At 40.1% G+C, this 16,711-nt stretch overlaps 1 protein-coding gene across 6 annotated transcripts in view; it reads left to right on the forward strand.

Moving 5' to 3' along the window:
* Positions 1-16,711, forward strand: part of MYO1B (myosin IB) — a 338,630-nt gene that overhangs the window by 288,731 nt on the left and 33,188 nt on the right. For all 6 annotated transcript variants that reach the window (XM_066346377.1, XM_066346373.1, XM_066346374.1 and 3 more), the window contains 4 exons: positions 6,831-6,935; positions 8,943-9,005; positions 13,137-13,337; positions 15,589-15,815. In XM_066346377.1, coding sequence (XP_066202474.1) covers positions 6,831-6,935; positions 8,943-9,005; positions 13,137-13,337; positions 15,589-15,815 — 596 coding nt within the window. The remainder of the gene's footprint in view (positions 1-6,830; positions 6,936-8,942; positions 9,006-13,136; positions 13,338-15,588; positions 15,816-16,711) is intronic.

Below are 16,711 nucleotides of genomic sequence, written 5' to 3' on the forward strand. Positions count from 1 at the left end.
TGCAGAAGTCCCGGGTTCGATTCCCAGCCAGGGCACACAGGAGAAGCGCTATCTGCTTCTCCACCCCTCCCCCTCTCCTTCCTCTCTGTCTCTCTCTTCCCCTCCCGCAGCGAGGCTCCATTGGAGCAAAGATGGCCTGGGCACTGGGGATGGCTCCTTGGCCTCTGTCCCAGGCGCTAGAGTGGCTCTGGTCACGACAGAGCGATGCCCCAGAGGGGCAGAGTGTTGCCCCCTGGTGGGCGTGCTGGGTGGATCCCGGTCGGGCGCATGCGGGAGTCTGTCTGACTGTCTCTCCCTGTTTCCAGCTATAGAAAAATACAAAAAAAAATTAAGTTTGGGGGAAGTCAGAATAAAGATTTGGTTGGACACTTTTAGCTTTCTTTCATTCAGAATTAGAAAGTATATTTTCTTTTAATGTATTTACACACATACTCCAAGTGCCATCCTACATTTTCCTGGATTCCCAGCAAAATTAGCACATATGAATGTCAGGAAGCCCATAGGGTTGGACATTAAGAAAACAGATAATAAAGATTTAAAATATAACACAAGTTGAAGTACAGGATGAATAGTATGCGTTAGGAAGGAGTACACAGAATCCATTTCAATGCAGAAATGAAAATGTCCATGGTATTGTCTACAGAAGTGGAAACAAACTGATAGAATGTAGAGAAAATTCCGCCTTTGTTCAGTGAAAATCGACCGCAGGAGTAGAAGGTTCTGTGATTTAGAACACCCTGCGCATCACTTCAAAAGTTGGACAATAAAGGTCCAGAAAAGAAAATTTTCTACTTCTGTCTCATGACCTCACTGACAGTCCCATGAAAATGGTTTTCAGCTGAGCTGATGGAAACCTTTCATTCACTTTGGTCCTTCTCTAAACAGAAGAGGGAAACTGATGCATTACCATGGGATGGTGACACACAGGTTTGACTGCAAACGTTCCAGGGCCAGCTCTGGGTGAATAGCTCTGCCTTGCTGGTCGCATGTGATCTGATACCAGTTTAGAAAACAGGTTAGTGGAATGTTGATACCAAACATAAGGTGAAGTAAATTAAAATCCATAGAGGAAAAAAAGTCCAGCTATAAATCCTGGTAGAACATTAAGTCCAGTTGTACAGTGGAAGATACTCTTAATTCTACACAATTAAGTTTGGATATTCTTATAACTGAAAACATGACCTTTGATCTATGAGAAATATTTATAGCGTCTCTGTAAAATAATAAATGCCATTCCTAGCGTGCAGAGGACCCGGGTTCGATTCCCGGCCAGGGCACACAGGAGAAGCGCCCATTTGCTTCTCCACCCCTCCGTCCCGCTTTCCTCTCTGTCTCTCTCTTCCCCTCCCGCAGCCAAGGCTCCATTGGAGCAAAGATGGCCCGGGCGCTGGGGATGGCTCCTTGGCCTCTGCCCCAGGCGCTAGAGTGGCTCTGGTCGCAATATGGCGACGCCCAGGATGGGCAGAGCATCGCCCCCTGGTGGGCAGAGCGTCGCCCCATGGTGGGCGTGCCGGGTGGATCCCGGTCGGGCGCATGCGGGAGTCTGTCTGACTGTCTCTCCCTGTTTCCAGCTTCAGGAAAAAAAAAATAACAAAATTTAATTCAAAGCAATGTTGAGCAATCTAAATTGATTCAACTTTTTAAAGTTCTGGTCGGAATAGGATTAAAATGGGCAGGTAGTTTAAGGGGGGGAAATGAATTATTAGTGTCCTGGAGACCAAAATAGGTCTGCAGTGGCTGAATATTTCATTTTTCAGACAGTTGAGCTAGTTTCATGCAGACAAAGTGCTAGTTTTTTTGAATCAGGCATTCCCTTTTTCATTTTGCTCTTATGAAGCTCATTGCAAGTGGCCCATGTATAGTAATGATAAGATAGGCTAGAGACAATGACTGTTTCAAATAAAACAATCTACGAGTTAGTAGCAGTCAGTATAGCCTGGTAAGTTCACGTCTCATGATTAGAGGATTTATTTTCTAAACTGTTTTAAAAAGAAAATTGATTGTAGTTACAGGCAACACCTTCTGTTCCAGTTTTCATCATTACTCTTGCTTTTACTTTTTAAGTCAAAGCCTACTTTAAAATATTTAAGGAAAGCACTATAATACTGGTTTTTTAAAAACACTGAATTTGGGTAAATACTTGGAAAAAAATGTTACACTATATTTAAAGGGAAGTAAGTTTTCTATAATTTTGTAAATGTCTAAAAAAGTCAATATTTATTATTTTTCTCTTATTTTGAGAATTTTAAAATTTAATTTATATAAAAAGCAGTTCTTGATTCTAGGACCATTGCTTGACATTATGGTTTTTAAAAATGAGTTGTTAAGTACGTTGTATTTTTTATACAAGTGTTTTTATTATTATTGTTATTGTTGGGGACTGCCCCAGGGCCTTCCACTAAGTGAATCTTTGCTAAGACCAAACAGCACATTTTAAAGTAGTAATAGAGCCCAACTCCTCCAAAACAGTGATATTACACTCAAAGTTCTATAACTTTTATATAAATGTAATATTTTATGTATTACACAAAAGACTTAATTGTCTGCAAAATATAGAACCCCTGCCCAACTTGATAGTCCAACATTTGACCTCAAATGAGAGTAAGAAACAACCCATTAAATATTTAACTAATAGTACTTTTTGCTTGACTGAGTCTTGGTCTGCCCTCCTAGTTCCTGCACACACTGTTCACCTGCAAGATCCTTCCAGTCCCCCCATTCTGGTGACAGACACGATCCATAGTTTACATCCTCCTTCCAGTAGGTATTGTTCTTAAAGAGTACAAGATCCCAGTGTCTACTCTAAAGAGAATGAGATGTTGTTAGCTTTCTCTATGACTGAGAATTTACAAATGGAGTAACAGGCCAATATTTTTGATCCATCTTTAGAAATCATTCCCAGTAGAAAGTTTGTATCAGGTACTTGTGAGTATAAACTTAGGAACTCTGTTGGGAGTATGATTTTCTGTTTCTTTCCTATTGAAAAGGTGTAGTCAAACTCTAGAATTTTTGAAAGAAGCCCTAGAGTTGAAAAGTTTGGTCTAGTGTATATTTCTAAAGATTACTTGGCCTGACCTGTGGTGGTGCAGTGGATAAAGCGTCGACCTGGAAATGCTGAGGTCGCCGGTTCGAAACCCTGGGCTTCCCTGGTCAAGAAGGCACATATGGGAGTTGATGCTTCCTGCTCCCCCCCTTCTCTCTCTATCTCTCTCCTCTCTCTCTCTCTCCTCTCTCGCTCTCTCTCTCCCTCCTTTCTAAAATGAATAAATAAAATAAAATAAATTAAAAAAAAAAAAGATTACTACCCCAACCTGCACTTGGTGAATATGGTGTCAAACAGCATGGAGCCCAAGAGACCTTTCTGTTTACCTGTGTTTTCTGGAGCAGTCTAGTGGGGGGTGGGGGTCATTCTGAGTTTCATTCATGAGGATTGTATAATGGAAAATTCTGGATGTCGTTGTTTGAAGGTGTTCCCAAAAGTTTTAGTTTCATCTCTCAGTCTTTAGGGATGGGATCAGTGTGGGTTAGACAGTGGAGAAGAATTCCGGGCATGGCGAGTCGTTCATGGGAGCAAGTCCTTCCCACTTCCTCCTCGTGGAGACTCTGATTCCCGAGACTGCGTGTGGAGCAGAGCGCCCACCCAGCTCAGGGAATGCTCGCCACCCTCACAGTTTTTAAAAAACAAAAGCGTCTCCAAATATCAAGTGGCTTTGGGGCCTTTATATGTAAGTGATGATTCCTAGGCCCAGTTTAGCTATTTTATAAAGGAACACCTGGGGATATTGAACGCTTGTATAAGTGAAGAACTGAATTAGGCCTGTGCAGGTTTTAGCTACATGAACTGTTTGCCTGGGCTGTTCCCTAATTTTCTGCAAGCTAAGAGATTTTTTGCAAGTTCTTTCTAAGGATTTGTGAAGCCCTGCTTTCCCCCCAAATTTAGACAGGCTCAACAACTTCAGCATAGATCACAAGAAATACGATTGCCTTTATTTTCAGCAATAATGATTGTCCTGGCAGTTGGTTCATGACATGTTCTGAAGTCTGTGAGGTGTGTTTGCAACAGATGCGGAGAGATTTCTGTGGAAGAGTGCGCTGGTGTCTGCCTTGGCGATTGTGCTATTATTCTACTTTTGTTTTTATTCTTTAAGCAACAGGATAAGGTCAGAGTCAAGTTTTTGTTCTTCGGCTGTCTCCGAAACACTCTCCCTATCTCCTGGTTTGTGTCTGGAAGGGAGGCGTGCATGTGTAGCACGGGCTGGGTCACAGTGGTGGGTGGGTGGAGATGCTCTGGACCTGGCTGACCCTCTGCAGTCTTTTCGTGACCTGCCAGCTGCCTCTGTCCCCGACTCTTCAGATGGATGTGTCCTACACATATTATTTTTCCTGGTAATTTAGAATTAGAAGCTTTAGATTCAGAAGGCTTAGGACTTCAAGCAAGTCACCTGGTGTGTCATTATTTCATTCAAACCGTTTTTATCCTGAAGAGGTCTCACCTAGCAGAACCACAATTCAGACGCCATCTGTAGGTATTGTGGTCCTGTCTTTTGAATTGTTTTTGGATGCGTGTCTTGATCTAAAGTGTTATGCCAATCAGAAATACCGCCTGAGTTGGTTAAATCTGTCAATTTGCACCAGTGAATAACTATCAATAAGTGTTTACTTTTAGAAGTTTATTGCAAATTAAGAACTGACTGCATTTTGTGTAATCTGTTCCTTTTTGCACCAGAATGCAGTAAGTATGAACTGTTTGCCGTGACGGTCTGTTGCATGCTCCTGTGTTAATAGCTGCTCCAGCTGTGTGAAGTTTGCAGTAAATTGGCCATTGATGAACTCTGTGGATATGAAATGTAGAATGCATACAGGAATTTTAAAAAAAATGGAAGAGAAATTTAGTTTGCTCTAACTTGCTCTCTAAGTGGTGTTGCAGTTGTGTAGCTTTGCCTCTGTTTCTAACCTGCTTGTGTGTATTTCCTAGTCTTGTCCTTGAAGTGCACCTCAGGCTGTTCGTAGCCACGTAATGTGTCTGAAACACTGAATTGCTCTCCCTTCTCGCTAGTTGCCATTTGAAGATTTAGCTTATATATATATTTTTTAAATAGCTCCATGGGCACAGACATTAAATTAAATTACTAGAAGGATATGTTCCATGAATTTGTTTTCTAAAATAAAAACCAAAAAATCTGCTAATTTAAACCCATTTGTGGTAGCAGCATTGTATAATAGTAATAATAAAACATCTCTACCAGACCAACTTCAGCTTCTAATCAAAATTGTTCATTTCTGAGGATTGGAGCACATGGTTTTAAATTTTTTTTTTGAGTGAAAATGAGTACTGGGGAATGCTTTCATGCCTAAGACTATATTTGCTGAAATCATTGAACACAAATGTCTGACCTTTCCAAACTGTAGGACTTAAAAAAAACCAATACGCTTTATCCTTGACTACATTTAACATGAAAAGATCAGTGAGTGATAGTGTATATGTGTCACTTAGGATTCAGAGTAAAACTTTCCTCGGGTTTATTAGTTCATCACTGGTGATTAGCAGTCCTTAGCTAACTTCTAGGAAAGAGTGTGGTCAGCTGCTGTTTTGTCCTCGGTAGGTTCACAGTTGATTTGGGAAGGTCAAGTTTCAAAAAGCCCTATGACTTCTTTGCTTTTATTGTTCATGGAGAGATTTGAAGGACAATAGTTCTGTGTGTTCACAGGGAGGGGTGAGCTGCAGTTCTGCTGTGAGGAGCAGGCCCTCACAGCCCACTCACTAGTCCAGGACTGGCCACCTTAGGGGGGAAGAGTCAGGCTTATCCTTTGCTTCCCATGCCACCGTCTCTCTCTCTGTCTGCAGAGAGGAGGGATAGAGTAGGAAACAACTAGTTTTATTACCAGCTCTGCCTCTTCCTGGACCGTGTGGTTCTTGGTGAAGTGTATTCATTCAACAGTTGTGCATTTTGTACTCTCAGTATGTGCAGCAATACATGAAGCCCTGTGGATTGTTCAGAAATGGTTTGGGCATGGATCATCCATCAGATTTCATAGGAGATAGCTCTAGTATAGAGGAGAAACGACTGAGAATCATAAGAAGAGTAAATATGTGAGCCTTCTGAGAAGAGATCGTTTCTAACTAGGTAGATGATTTTGATGTGCTGATTGCCAAGAGATAAAATGACATTTTATAGGCATATCATTCATTCATTGACTCATCAAATACATATTGAGTACTTATTAGGTGTGAGGTGCTGGGCATACATTAGTGAATAAGAGACGTATAGTTAGCCTTTGCCCTTAGAAATGTAAGTCTAATGAGACAGATAAGATGAAACTAATCAATATATTTGTACACATATATACACACATGTATACATTTCATATGATAGTTTTTAAAGTGTTGGTATATAAGCTTCAGAAGGAGGGAACTAACCCTGGGTGGGGGAATAAGAGGCCAGGTCAGGATGACTTTCTTGAACTCCAGTCACAACAAGATTGAAAACTTGGGTGATAGAAATTATAAGTCAATTGGTTTTGTTTTTTTCTTCTGGACCTTCAGGGGAAATTTTGTTTATTTATTTATTTTTTATTATATATGAAGTTGCTTTTTTGTCGACTAAAAATCTTCATCCTTCAAATACTGCGTAACTTGTGTATACTTCATTCATTCAGTTACCTCGTGAATCATTTCTTGAGTGCCTTGCTGTACAAACCTCTGTCCCAGGAGCTGTGTGCTGGGCCATAGTTAAATTTGAGAGACTGCGTGTGACGTTTCTCGTGGATTGAGATGTTAGATGTCGCTGTTATGGGTGAGCTAATGGCATGGTTCATTTTTTCCCATACAGGACAACAGCTTTGAGCAATTCATTATTAATTATTGTAATGAAAAACTACAACAAATCTTCATTGAGCTTACTCTTAAAGAAGAGCAGGAGGAGTATATACGGGAGGTAATGTTGAAATTTAGATTTTAAACTGTCCCTTTTATACTCATAATACAAATTTTGGATTCAGAAGACTGTATAAACATGACCCTAACGTCAGATGTATCTAACTTTAGTTGTATTGTGTCTTTTGAACATTTGGTAAGGCATCTAAGCCAACTAGGATTCTCTTTCTGCTCTGGGCTAGTGTGTGACGTATAGTAGGTACTCGGTAAATATCAGCTTACCCACTCAAGTCTTACTGCTTTTAACACAATGATGTGAAACGGTAGTGTGTTAGGAAACACCTGAAATGAATGGACAAACAGCTGTAGTACATCCACATAAGGGCATACTACACAGCAACAAAAAGGGACAAACAGCTGATATGCAGAAGTACGTGAATGGATCTTGTGTGTTATGCTGAGTGAAAGAAGCCGGGCTCAAACGGCTACATATTGTATGATTCTGTGTATATCTTTTTCTAGGAAAGGTAAAGCTGTAGAGGTAAAGTGATAAAGACAGGCCAGTGGTTGCTAGGGATGAGGGCATGAGAGTGAGTGCAGAGGGGTAAGCCCGAGGGACTTGGGGCTGATTGTGCTTGTGGTTACATGACTCGATGCACTTGCGAAAACTTAGAGAACTATAGACCAAGAAAGTCAGTACGCTGTTCAATCTTGAAAAGCACTGATTTTCTAAAAATTTATAATAAAAATAGGTAACATTTGTTGAGTGCTGATTATATGATATTTTACTAGTGCTACATATAAACTATCTCACTTAATGTGATTTAAAAACAAGTAATGTTTCCAAAGTTCTTTTATCCTTAATGGTAAAACATACTTGGTTTCCACCCTTTTGTTTTTAAAATTATCAATCTTTATGTATAAACCTACTTACTTCAAAAAAATAAAAGGGAATTATTTTATTATATTTTAATTTTTGTTTTTCATTTATTTGCCTTAATATTTTAGTAATATTATATGTATTCTTTATTTTTGTAGTGGCATTTAATTTAAAGTCATTAAGGACACTAAATCCTCCCCTTTTTTCTTTTAGTTTCTCAATATAGATTTTTCTAATGTGATTGTTATTCCTAGTGACTTAGTAAAATAGCCCATTTACTTGAAAGCTAAGTTATAAATATTTTATTTTTCTTTTAGAATGATCTTTATGCTTTAGAAACTTTTATACTTGTCTGACACCTTTGGTAACATAAACATCCTAAAAGCCGGATTAATTCTCTTCCTGTGTTCTCATCATAATGAGAATGTCCAAACTTTGATCTGTAACTTAAAACAATTTGTACAGATTGTCTAAAACACTTCTAAGAGTATATAGGAAGATCCCTAGCTTGCTGTATAAATTAATTTTTTTCCTCTCTTAGAAGAAAATTAAATGTTTACACTTATGGGCAGAATGTAAGCAAATACAGAATGATTTCATTTGGCCTGGATTTGGCTTTGTGTTGCTAGCAGTACAACCGGAAGATAGGTTCTGGTGTCTTTCCTTATGGTGAAAATATTTTTTCTTAGACCTGAACAATATTTACAAATGAAATAGTTAACTAACTGCCCTACAACATGGGATTGACTCTAAAATTAATTTTTTCCCTGTGATTACAAATTAAGAACTGAAAAATCTAGGTTTTAGAGTCTTAGAATCAAGTTCAGGCTTATTTCCTTATAAACATTGTAAATATACACAAAGTAATATTGACCCAAGGGCCTGTTGAGTAAATGTTTGGCTCAGGGCCAGTGAAGTGCATGGGAAATGGCCACAGATAGAGAGTGGAATGGGAGGCAGTCTCAGCACAGGTCAAGAGCATTCGTTTCCGTCAGACCGTGTCAGCGATGGACTGCTGCACTTAGACCGTTCTGGGGACTGGAAGATGACATTGGCAGCACTGACTTTATAAAGGAGATTTTCAGAGAGGAAGTGAAGTACAATAAGATGGGCAAAGGCTATTTTACGGCTGGTAGAGTTGTAAGCATCATTATGTGGAATTTGAGTTTATTCTGTTTTGTTTTTCAGGACATAGAATGGACTCACATTGACTACTTCAATAATGCTATCATTTGTGACCTAATAGAAAATGTGAGTATTAGGTACAGTTTTCTACAGGAGTTCTTGGTAATACAATTCACTACTGACAAATGATCTCACTGCCTTCAGTTTTAAGTTTTAGTATTTTCACTATTTTAACACTTTCTTTCAGGGAACTGCAGAGTTCTGGAAACTTTATTATAGCCCTAAAGGATCATACACAGTTCTTGAACATATACATTAGGCAGCTGGATATTTTGATACTTAGCCTGGCTCCCACACGCTCATTCCATTTCCATATTACAGAGTCCATTCATGATGCTCACGTCATGATTGCGCGCATGTCATGCCCTTAGATATACCAGCCTTTCTCGTGTGTTGGGTGCCCAGGGCTAGTCACGGCTCCTGGGAATGTGAACCCTGGTTACAGGAAGCTCGGAGCAGCCATAAAGATTTTTGCCTAGTCAAAATAGCCATTGCATTTCTAAAATGTGAACGACTTCTTGACATACTATTCAATGGTTGTTATCAGAAAGATAATTTTGAGGCCCTGACCGGTTAGCTCAGCAGTAGAGCATTGGCCTGGTGTGTGGAAGTCCTAAATTCGATTCCCAGTTAGGGCACACAGGAGAAGCGGCCATCTGCTTCTCCACCCTTCCCCTCTCCCTTCTCTTTATCTCTCTCTTCCCCTCCTGCAGCCAAAGCTCCTTTGGAGCAGACTTGGCCCAGACGCTGAGGATGGCTCCATGGCCTCTGCCTCAGGCGTTAGAATGGCTCCGGTTGCAATGGAGCAATGCCCCAGATGGGCAGAACATCACCCCCTAGTGGGCTTGTCGAGTAGATCCCTGTCAGGCACATACTAGAGTCTGTCTCTCTGCCTCCCCGCTTCTCATTTCAGAAAAAATACCAAATAATAATAATAATAATAATTTTCATACTCTCATTTCTCTTCAGTCATATAAATGTTTCACCTTTTACAAAAAGATAACTTACAGCAAGGACAGGAGAAATCCCTTTTTGCACTCTTGTGCACTCTTTGTGGGAATGTAAATAGGTGCAGCTGCTATGGAAAACACTATGGAGTTTCCTCAAAAAATTAAAATAAGAGTAATCATAAGATCCAGCAATTCCACTCTGGGGATATATCCAGAGAAAATGGCATCAGGATCTTGAAGAGCTATCTGCAGTCTCATGTTCATTTCAGCATTATTCACAGTAGCCAAGATATGGAAACAGTCTTAAGTATTCATCTGTGGGTGAGTGGTTAAAGAAGATGTGATATAAATATATGAATATAATTTAGCCGTGAGAAAGAAGGAAATCCTGCCGTTCAGAACAACATGGAGAGACCTTGAGGACATTATGCTAAGTGAGATAAGCCAGACAGAGAAAGACACATACTGTATATCACTAACATCTGGAATCTAAAAACATCCAAACTCATAGTAACAGGGTACAGCAATGGTTGCCAGGGTCTAGGGTGGAAATAGGGAATGTAGGTCAAAGGGCATATACTTATAGTTGTAAAAGGATTAAGTTTTGAGGATGTAATGTACAGCATGGTGACTATAGTTAACACTACTCTGTTATGTACTTGAAAGTTAAGAGAGTATGTCGTAAATGTTTTCACAAGAAAGAAAGTCTTTTTTTTTTTTAAGTGATAGAGATGTTAGCTAGCTGCTATGGCTATATTGGTCATCATTTTGCAATATATGTGTGTCAAGTCAACAAATGTACACCTTAAAATTAACATTGTATGTCAATTATGTTTCAAGAAGGCTGGAAATTTTTTATTCAAGAAATTTTTTTAAAAACATGCTATTTAAGGATAAAGGGAGCACCTTAGGAGCTGATTTACATAGGACCCCACAGTGGTTCAGGAATAGACCCAGCATTGGTTCAGAGAATGATGCAGGGGATGTTGCGTGTGAGACTTTGCAGGTGGCCCCGGGCCATGGGATTTTTCACGTGACCCAGATAAGTGTGTATGTATCGGAAAAGCTTGTAATGTGAAAAATTATTGGATAATTTTTAGCAAGTTTTCTCAATCCAGGATTTTTGTTTTTATATCATATTCTGTAGTTTATTTGAAATGAATTGATTGCAAGAAAACTGATTTGTTTGTGAAAACATGGAAACTCTTGTTTTTTGCTTAGGATTACTAACATCCTGGCCTTGATAACAAATTTGTAACAGTGACAACTTGATTGTCCTATAGTCTTTTTTTTTTTTTTTTTTTTTTAACAGAGACAGAGAGTGAGTCAGAGAGAGGGATAGACAGGGACAGACAGACAGGAATGGAGAGAGATGAGAAGCATCAATCATTAGTTTTTCATTGCGCGTTGCAACACCTTAGTTGTTCATTGATTGCTTTCTCATGTGCCTTGACCACGGGCGGGCCTTCAGCAGACCGAGTAGCCCCTTGCTGGAGCCAATGACCTTGGGTTCAAGCTGGTGGGCTTTTGCTCAAACCAGATGAGCCCGCACTCAAGCTGGCGACCTCGGAGTCTCGAACCTGGGTCCTCTGCATCCCAGTCCTACACTTTATCCACTGCGCCACTGCCTGGTCAGGCTGTCCTATAGTCTTTTACTGTCAGCAGTTGGTCGGTGCTGTGTTTCAGGAATGTGTAGGTACAGGCAGTAAATGTCTAGCAAATCACTTTCTAGTCATCCTTAATAGGTCCTTTTGGAATATATAATTAACCAGTATTTTTTTTTTCTCTCAGTGGTTGCTGAAAGATGCATCTTTGATTAAATTGAACAGTAAGAACGATATTCCAAAGTATTAGTAGTTTTCAATTAACAAGTAACCTTTGTTTTGAAAAATTTGAACAGTATTATTGGAAAGGGAAAACTGATATTCCTCTTAAGCAATTCAAAACTCCAGTCTAAAATCCAGAAAATCAGTTGATTTTTCTGAAATATTTTCCTGCTAAATTTTGTGACCAATGTATCATAATTTGAACCTTAACTTTTAGAAGTCACGATAGCACATTTTCCTTCATTAATGTAACGTTACACTTAATTATCTCTCTTTAAGAAGAAAAAAGAGAACAGTGATAATACACTTAATCAACCAGGTTTCCTCAGCCAAAATTCCCCTTACGTATGTGATGGAAGAAACTCCTATGAGTTCACGTAGGAGCCTGAATACTTAAAGGAAACGTTTCCTTCCAGCGTTACCTAACAATAATGTTTATTCTGGAGCTGTAAGGAACACACTCGATTCCTGAAAGTCCACACTTCCCCTGGGTTTGTGTGAAATGAATAAATGCTGGTGAGAGGATGTTACAGCCTTGTGAGGAGAAGGGGGGGAGGAATGGGGATTTCCCCTGCTGGAAGTGGGTGAGGTTGATGATGAGCGGAGTGGATGGTCCTCCTGGAATGGAAACATAGGGACCCATTTGGCGTTTGAAGGAACAGCAGTTTTTATTTAGCAAAGGAGAAGAGTCCTGATGTTTGATTCAGTTTAATGGGGCTGACTGCTCTGGGATACATACGATCATGGGTCTGATACACAACAAATGCGCACTCGTGTTTAACATCCATTTCGAAATTTATGTGGAAGCAGAATTTTATTCTAAACAGATATTCTGGAAACACAGCTTGATTGCATTGACCGTTAAAAGCAGCATCCAAAAGTCACATTTTTTTTTTCCTAGAAAATAAACTTTGTTTTCAACACATGGACAGTTTGGAAACATCTGACACTAATTTCCTTCTGAAACTATGAATCAAATAATGGCCTTAGAAGACGATGCTTTGGTTTTACGACCACATGTTCTACAGACTGTATTGTCACATTAGTTTCTGACTTTTTGTTTTTGACTCTTTGCGGTCCAACTTGCCTTTTTCTAGCAATCCGAATTTTAATCATTAGCCGGCTGTGGTGGCTAAGGTGACTCCTGTGGCTGTTCTGTGTGGGGGGCAGTGTGGGGGCACGGTGAGTCCAGCATAGTGTCCCCCTCCCCGCCCCTCACCCCCCACACGCACCTGGGGCACTTGGGAAGAGGGCAGACTTCTGTGGCTTCTCCTTATTTCTTTTGTTTCTCTGCTCTTTGTTGTAAGAGAACGGAATTTTCTTGTGGCTAACTTGATTGTGTTTTGATGGTGTAATTAGGGATAATTGTTAAAACAATCCAGTGAGGAAGGAAGGAAACCTTTTTATTTCCTTTGCCCCAGAACACGAATGGAATCCTGGCCATGCTGGACGAGGAGTGCCTGCGGCCTGGCACGGTGACCGACGAGACCTTCTTGGAGAAGCTGAACCAAGTCTGCGCCACCCACCAGCACTTCGAGAGCAGGATGAGCAAGTGCTCGCGGTTTCTCAACGACACGTCCCTGCCTCACAGCTGCTTCCGGATTCAGCACTACGCTGGCAAGGTACCCGGGTGCGGCAGGGGCCCGGGCGGGCCTGCAGGTATTCCCTCCAGGAGACGGTGCCTCAGACGTGGATGGCACTCTGACCGCTGCCCACCCGGGAGGGTAAATGGAGCTGCTCCAATGGTGGAACCCAGGGCATAGAGTCAGTAATATTGGAACAAATATGTATGGTGTCAGACAGATAATAATAGACTTGTTGAGGGATCCATTCCCAAGTTATGTAGTTGTGTAACCACTATGCTGAACGCCTGAAATTCATAGACTATTGGATGCCAACTGTAATTGAAAAAAAATTTTAATGGTAGAATCAGTAAATGTTCAATAGAAATAGAATCTGAACCATGTTGAGCAAAAGTTTGTTAGTGCTCATAGCTGAAAGGAAAGCCAGTGAACTAAATGAAAGAGGTTGAACATATTTTAAAAATCGATTTATTTTCAGGCTCTGAGATATAGTATAAAAAGAGATCCAGCAACACTGATAAAGGGGGTTTGCCAGTAAACATTAAGAATCTCTAAAAACTCACAATTAGGTTTTTTTTTTATTTTGTTTTGTTTTTGTTTTTTAGTGAGAGAGTGAGAGGGACAGAGCAAGAGACAGAAAGAGGGACAGTTAGGGACAGACAGCCAGGAAAGGAGAATGATGAGAAGCATTAGTTCTTCGTTGTGCACCTTAGTTGTTCATTGATTGCTTTTTCATATGTGCCTTGTCCAGGTGGCTACAGCACAGCGAGTGACCCCTTGCTCGAGCCAGCAACCTTGGGCTCAAGCCAGCCACCTTGGGCTTCAGGCCAGCGACCTTTGGGCTCAAGCTAGCGACCATGGGGTCATGTCTATGATCCCACGCTCAAGCCAGTGACCATAGGGTCATGTCTATAATCCCATGCTCAAGCCAGCGACCATAGAGTCATGTCTATGATCTCATGCTCAAGCCAGTGATCATAGGGTCATGTCTATAATCCCATGCTGAAGCCAGTGCCTCTGTGCTCAAGCTGGTGAGCCAATGTCCAAGCTGGCGACCTCAGGAATTCGAACCTGGGTCTTCTGTGTCCCATTCCGATGCTTTATCCACTGCGTCACCACCTGGTCAGGCTAAAAAGTTATAATAAGGTTTTAAAATACAAACCATTTAGTAAAAAAAATTTTTAGACTTAGATTTTTTAAATGAGTGCAGAAAATATCTACTTTTAAAAAAGAACACTTAGACATTTTCTTAACATTTGAGGTAGTTACTTTTATGTTACTCATATATATAAAGATAATATTAAAAACAGTTTTGACAGCCTGACCAGGCGGTGGTGCAGTGGATAGAGCGTTGGACTGGGATGTGGAAGACCCAGGTTCGAGACCCCGAGGTTGCCAGCTTGAGCACGGGCTCATCTGGTTTGAGCAAAAGCTCACCGGCTTCAGTCCAAGGTCGCTGAGCTTGAGCAAGGGGTTACTCAGTCTGCTGAAGGCCCGCCGTCAAGACACATATGAGAAACCAATCAATGAACAACTAAGGTGTTGCAACACGCAACAAAAAACTAATGATTGATGCTTCTCATCTCTCCGTTCCTGTCTGTCCGTCCCTATCTATCCCTCTCTCTGACTCTCTGTCTCTGTGAAAACAAAAACAAAAACCATTTTTGACATTAGGTTAATTTTTAGAATCCTAAAAAATTATTGATTGCAGTTAATACCTCTTTTGTTTATAAATAAGGTTGCAAACTTCAAAGGGAAAAATCCCTAATATATATATATATTTAGTATAAATAAAGTATGTAGTCTCTGAATTACATTTAATTTCAAAATGTTATAACTTGGTACTTTATTTTTTTCATTAGCCTATGTTATTAAAAGGTACTTTTCTGGTCAGTTTTGCTGGCTTGGGATATCTTTGAAAATTTAGTATTATCTCTATTAACTCTCACCTGCTTTTAAGCAGACTAGAATTGGCACATGTGAACTAAGAAAAAATAAAACTAAAACCTCAAAAATTTGCTCAGACACCGAAGAAAAAATTTTTTTTGAAAATGTTATGTTAACATTTTTGTAGTTGATTCTTGCAGATCCTGAATGATAATAGAATTTATCTCGAACTCTTCTGTGATTTAGACTGTTGGAATCTAAACTTGGAGGCTAATTCAGTAGTAGAGTGGGATTTAATGGGAGAGGAAGAGACTGCAGTCTAGATAGTCATGGAGTATTTATCACAGTTGTGTGATGTCCTTGCATGCAGTATGTCAGTTGTTGAGTCTCTTGTTGCTCCTAGGTGCTGTACCAAGTGGAAGGGTTTGTTGACAAAAACAATGATCTTCTCTACCGAGACCTGTCCCAAGCCATGTGGAAGGCTGGCCACACCCTCATCAAGTCCTTGTTCCCCGAAGGGAACCCTGCCAAGATCAACCTGAAAAGGCCTCCGACGGCCGGCTCACAGTTCAAAGCATCCGTGGCCACTCTGATGAAAAACCTGCAGACCAAGAATCCGAACTACATTAGGTATTTCTGGCACAGCAAGGTTCCTGACTGTTCAAATGTGAAGACCCTTTCAAGGGCGATCATTTTCCTGCTCGCTTACATCTGAGTGTACCCCAAACAGAGGATAACTGACGTACATACAGATCAAATCATACAATATCTTACGTTTGCTTAAAAAATACTCCAGTGCCCCTTATTCCCCCCAAATAAGGAGTTTTTAAAAGTGTGGTGGGAGACAGGAATAGATCCATACTGAAATTGGGCTATTGGCACGTGGGGTTCTCAACTTTCTGTATCTCTTTTTTAATGATAAGCAAAATGTTTATGCTAAGGGTTTTGCTTAAAACTTTTGTTGGATTCATTTCAGATTTTTTAAAGTAGTAACTTAGAGCATTGAAGCAAGTGGGGCTTGAGTGTAACACGGGTTAGGAGATATGTGAGAGTTACAGGACGGAGGAAGTAATGATTTCTGAAACCGTCGGAATTTTTTCAGCACAATAGAAATAACTCTTAAAAAGCATCTGGTCTCTTTTTTCTGCTTCTAGGGCATCTTAGGTTTCAAGTTTACTAAATACCAAGTAGGAGTAGAGTTTGCTGTCTGTGTATTTGGTGAACTAGATAATAGAAGGTGTGTGTCTAATGGGTCATATTTCATATAGCACATGCACACCCACACATGTCTTCAATAGATGTCTTTGAAAATTCAGTTACGAGGAAACTAGAGTGAAGAACATTTTTGTGTTTGGCTTGTTTATCTAATATTACATTGGTAACAAATATAAATAGGCAAAAATCCTCTGGCTTGATTGTAATCAAGTTAGAACATGTTAGGTAAAATCGTAGTTTCAAAAAAAGATAACCAGGAAACTTGTTGCAATCACTTTCTTTTCTGATTTCCTCAATTGAGTGGATGTCAT

This window comes from Saccopteryx leptura, chromosome 7 (assembly GCF_036850995.1).
Source record: "Saccopteryx leptura isolate mSacLep1 chromosome 7, mSacLep1_pri_phased_curated, whole genome shotgun sequence".
NCBI lineage: Eukaryota > Metazoa > Chordata > Mammalia > Chiroptera > Emballonuridae > Saccopteryx > Saccopteryx leptura.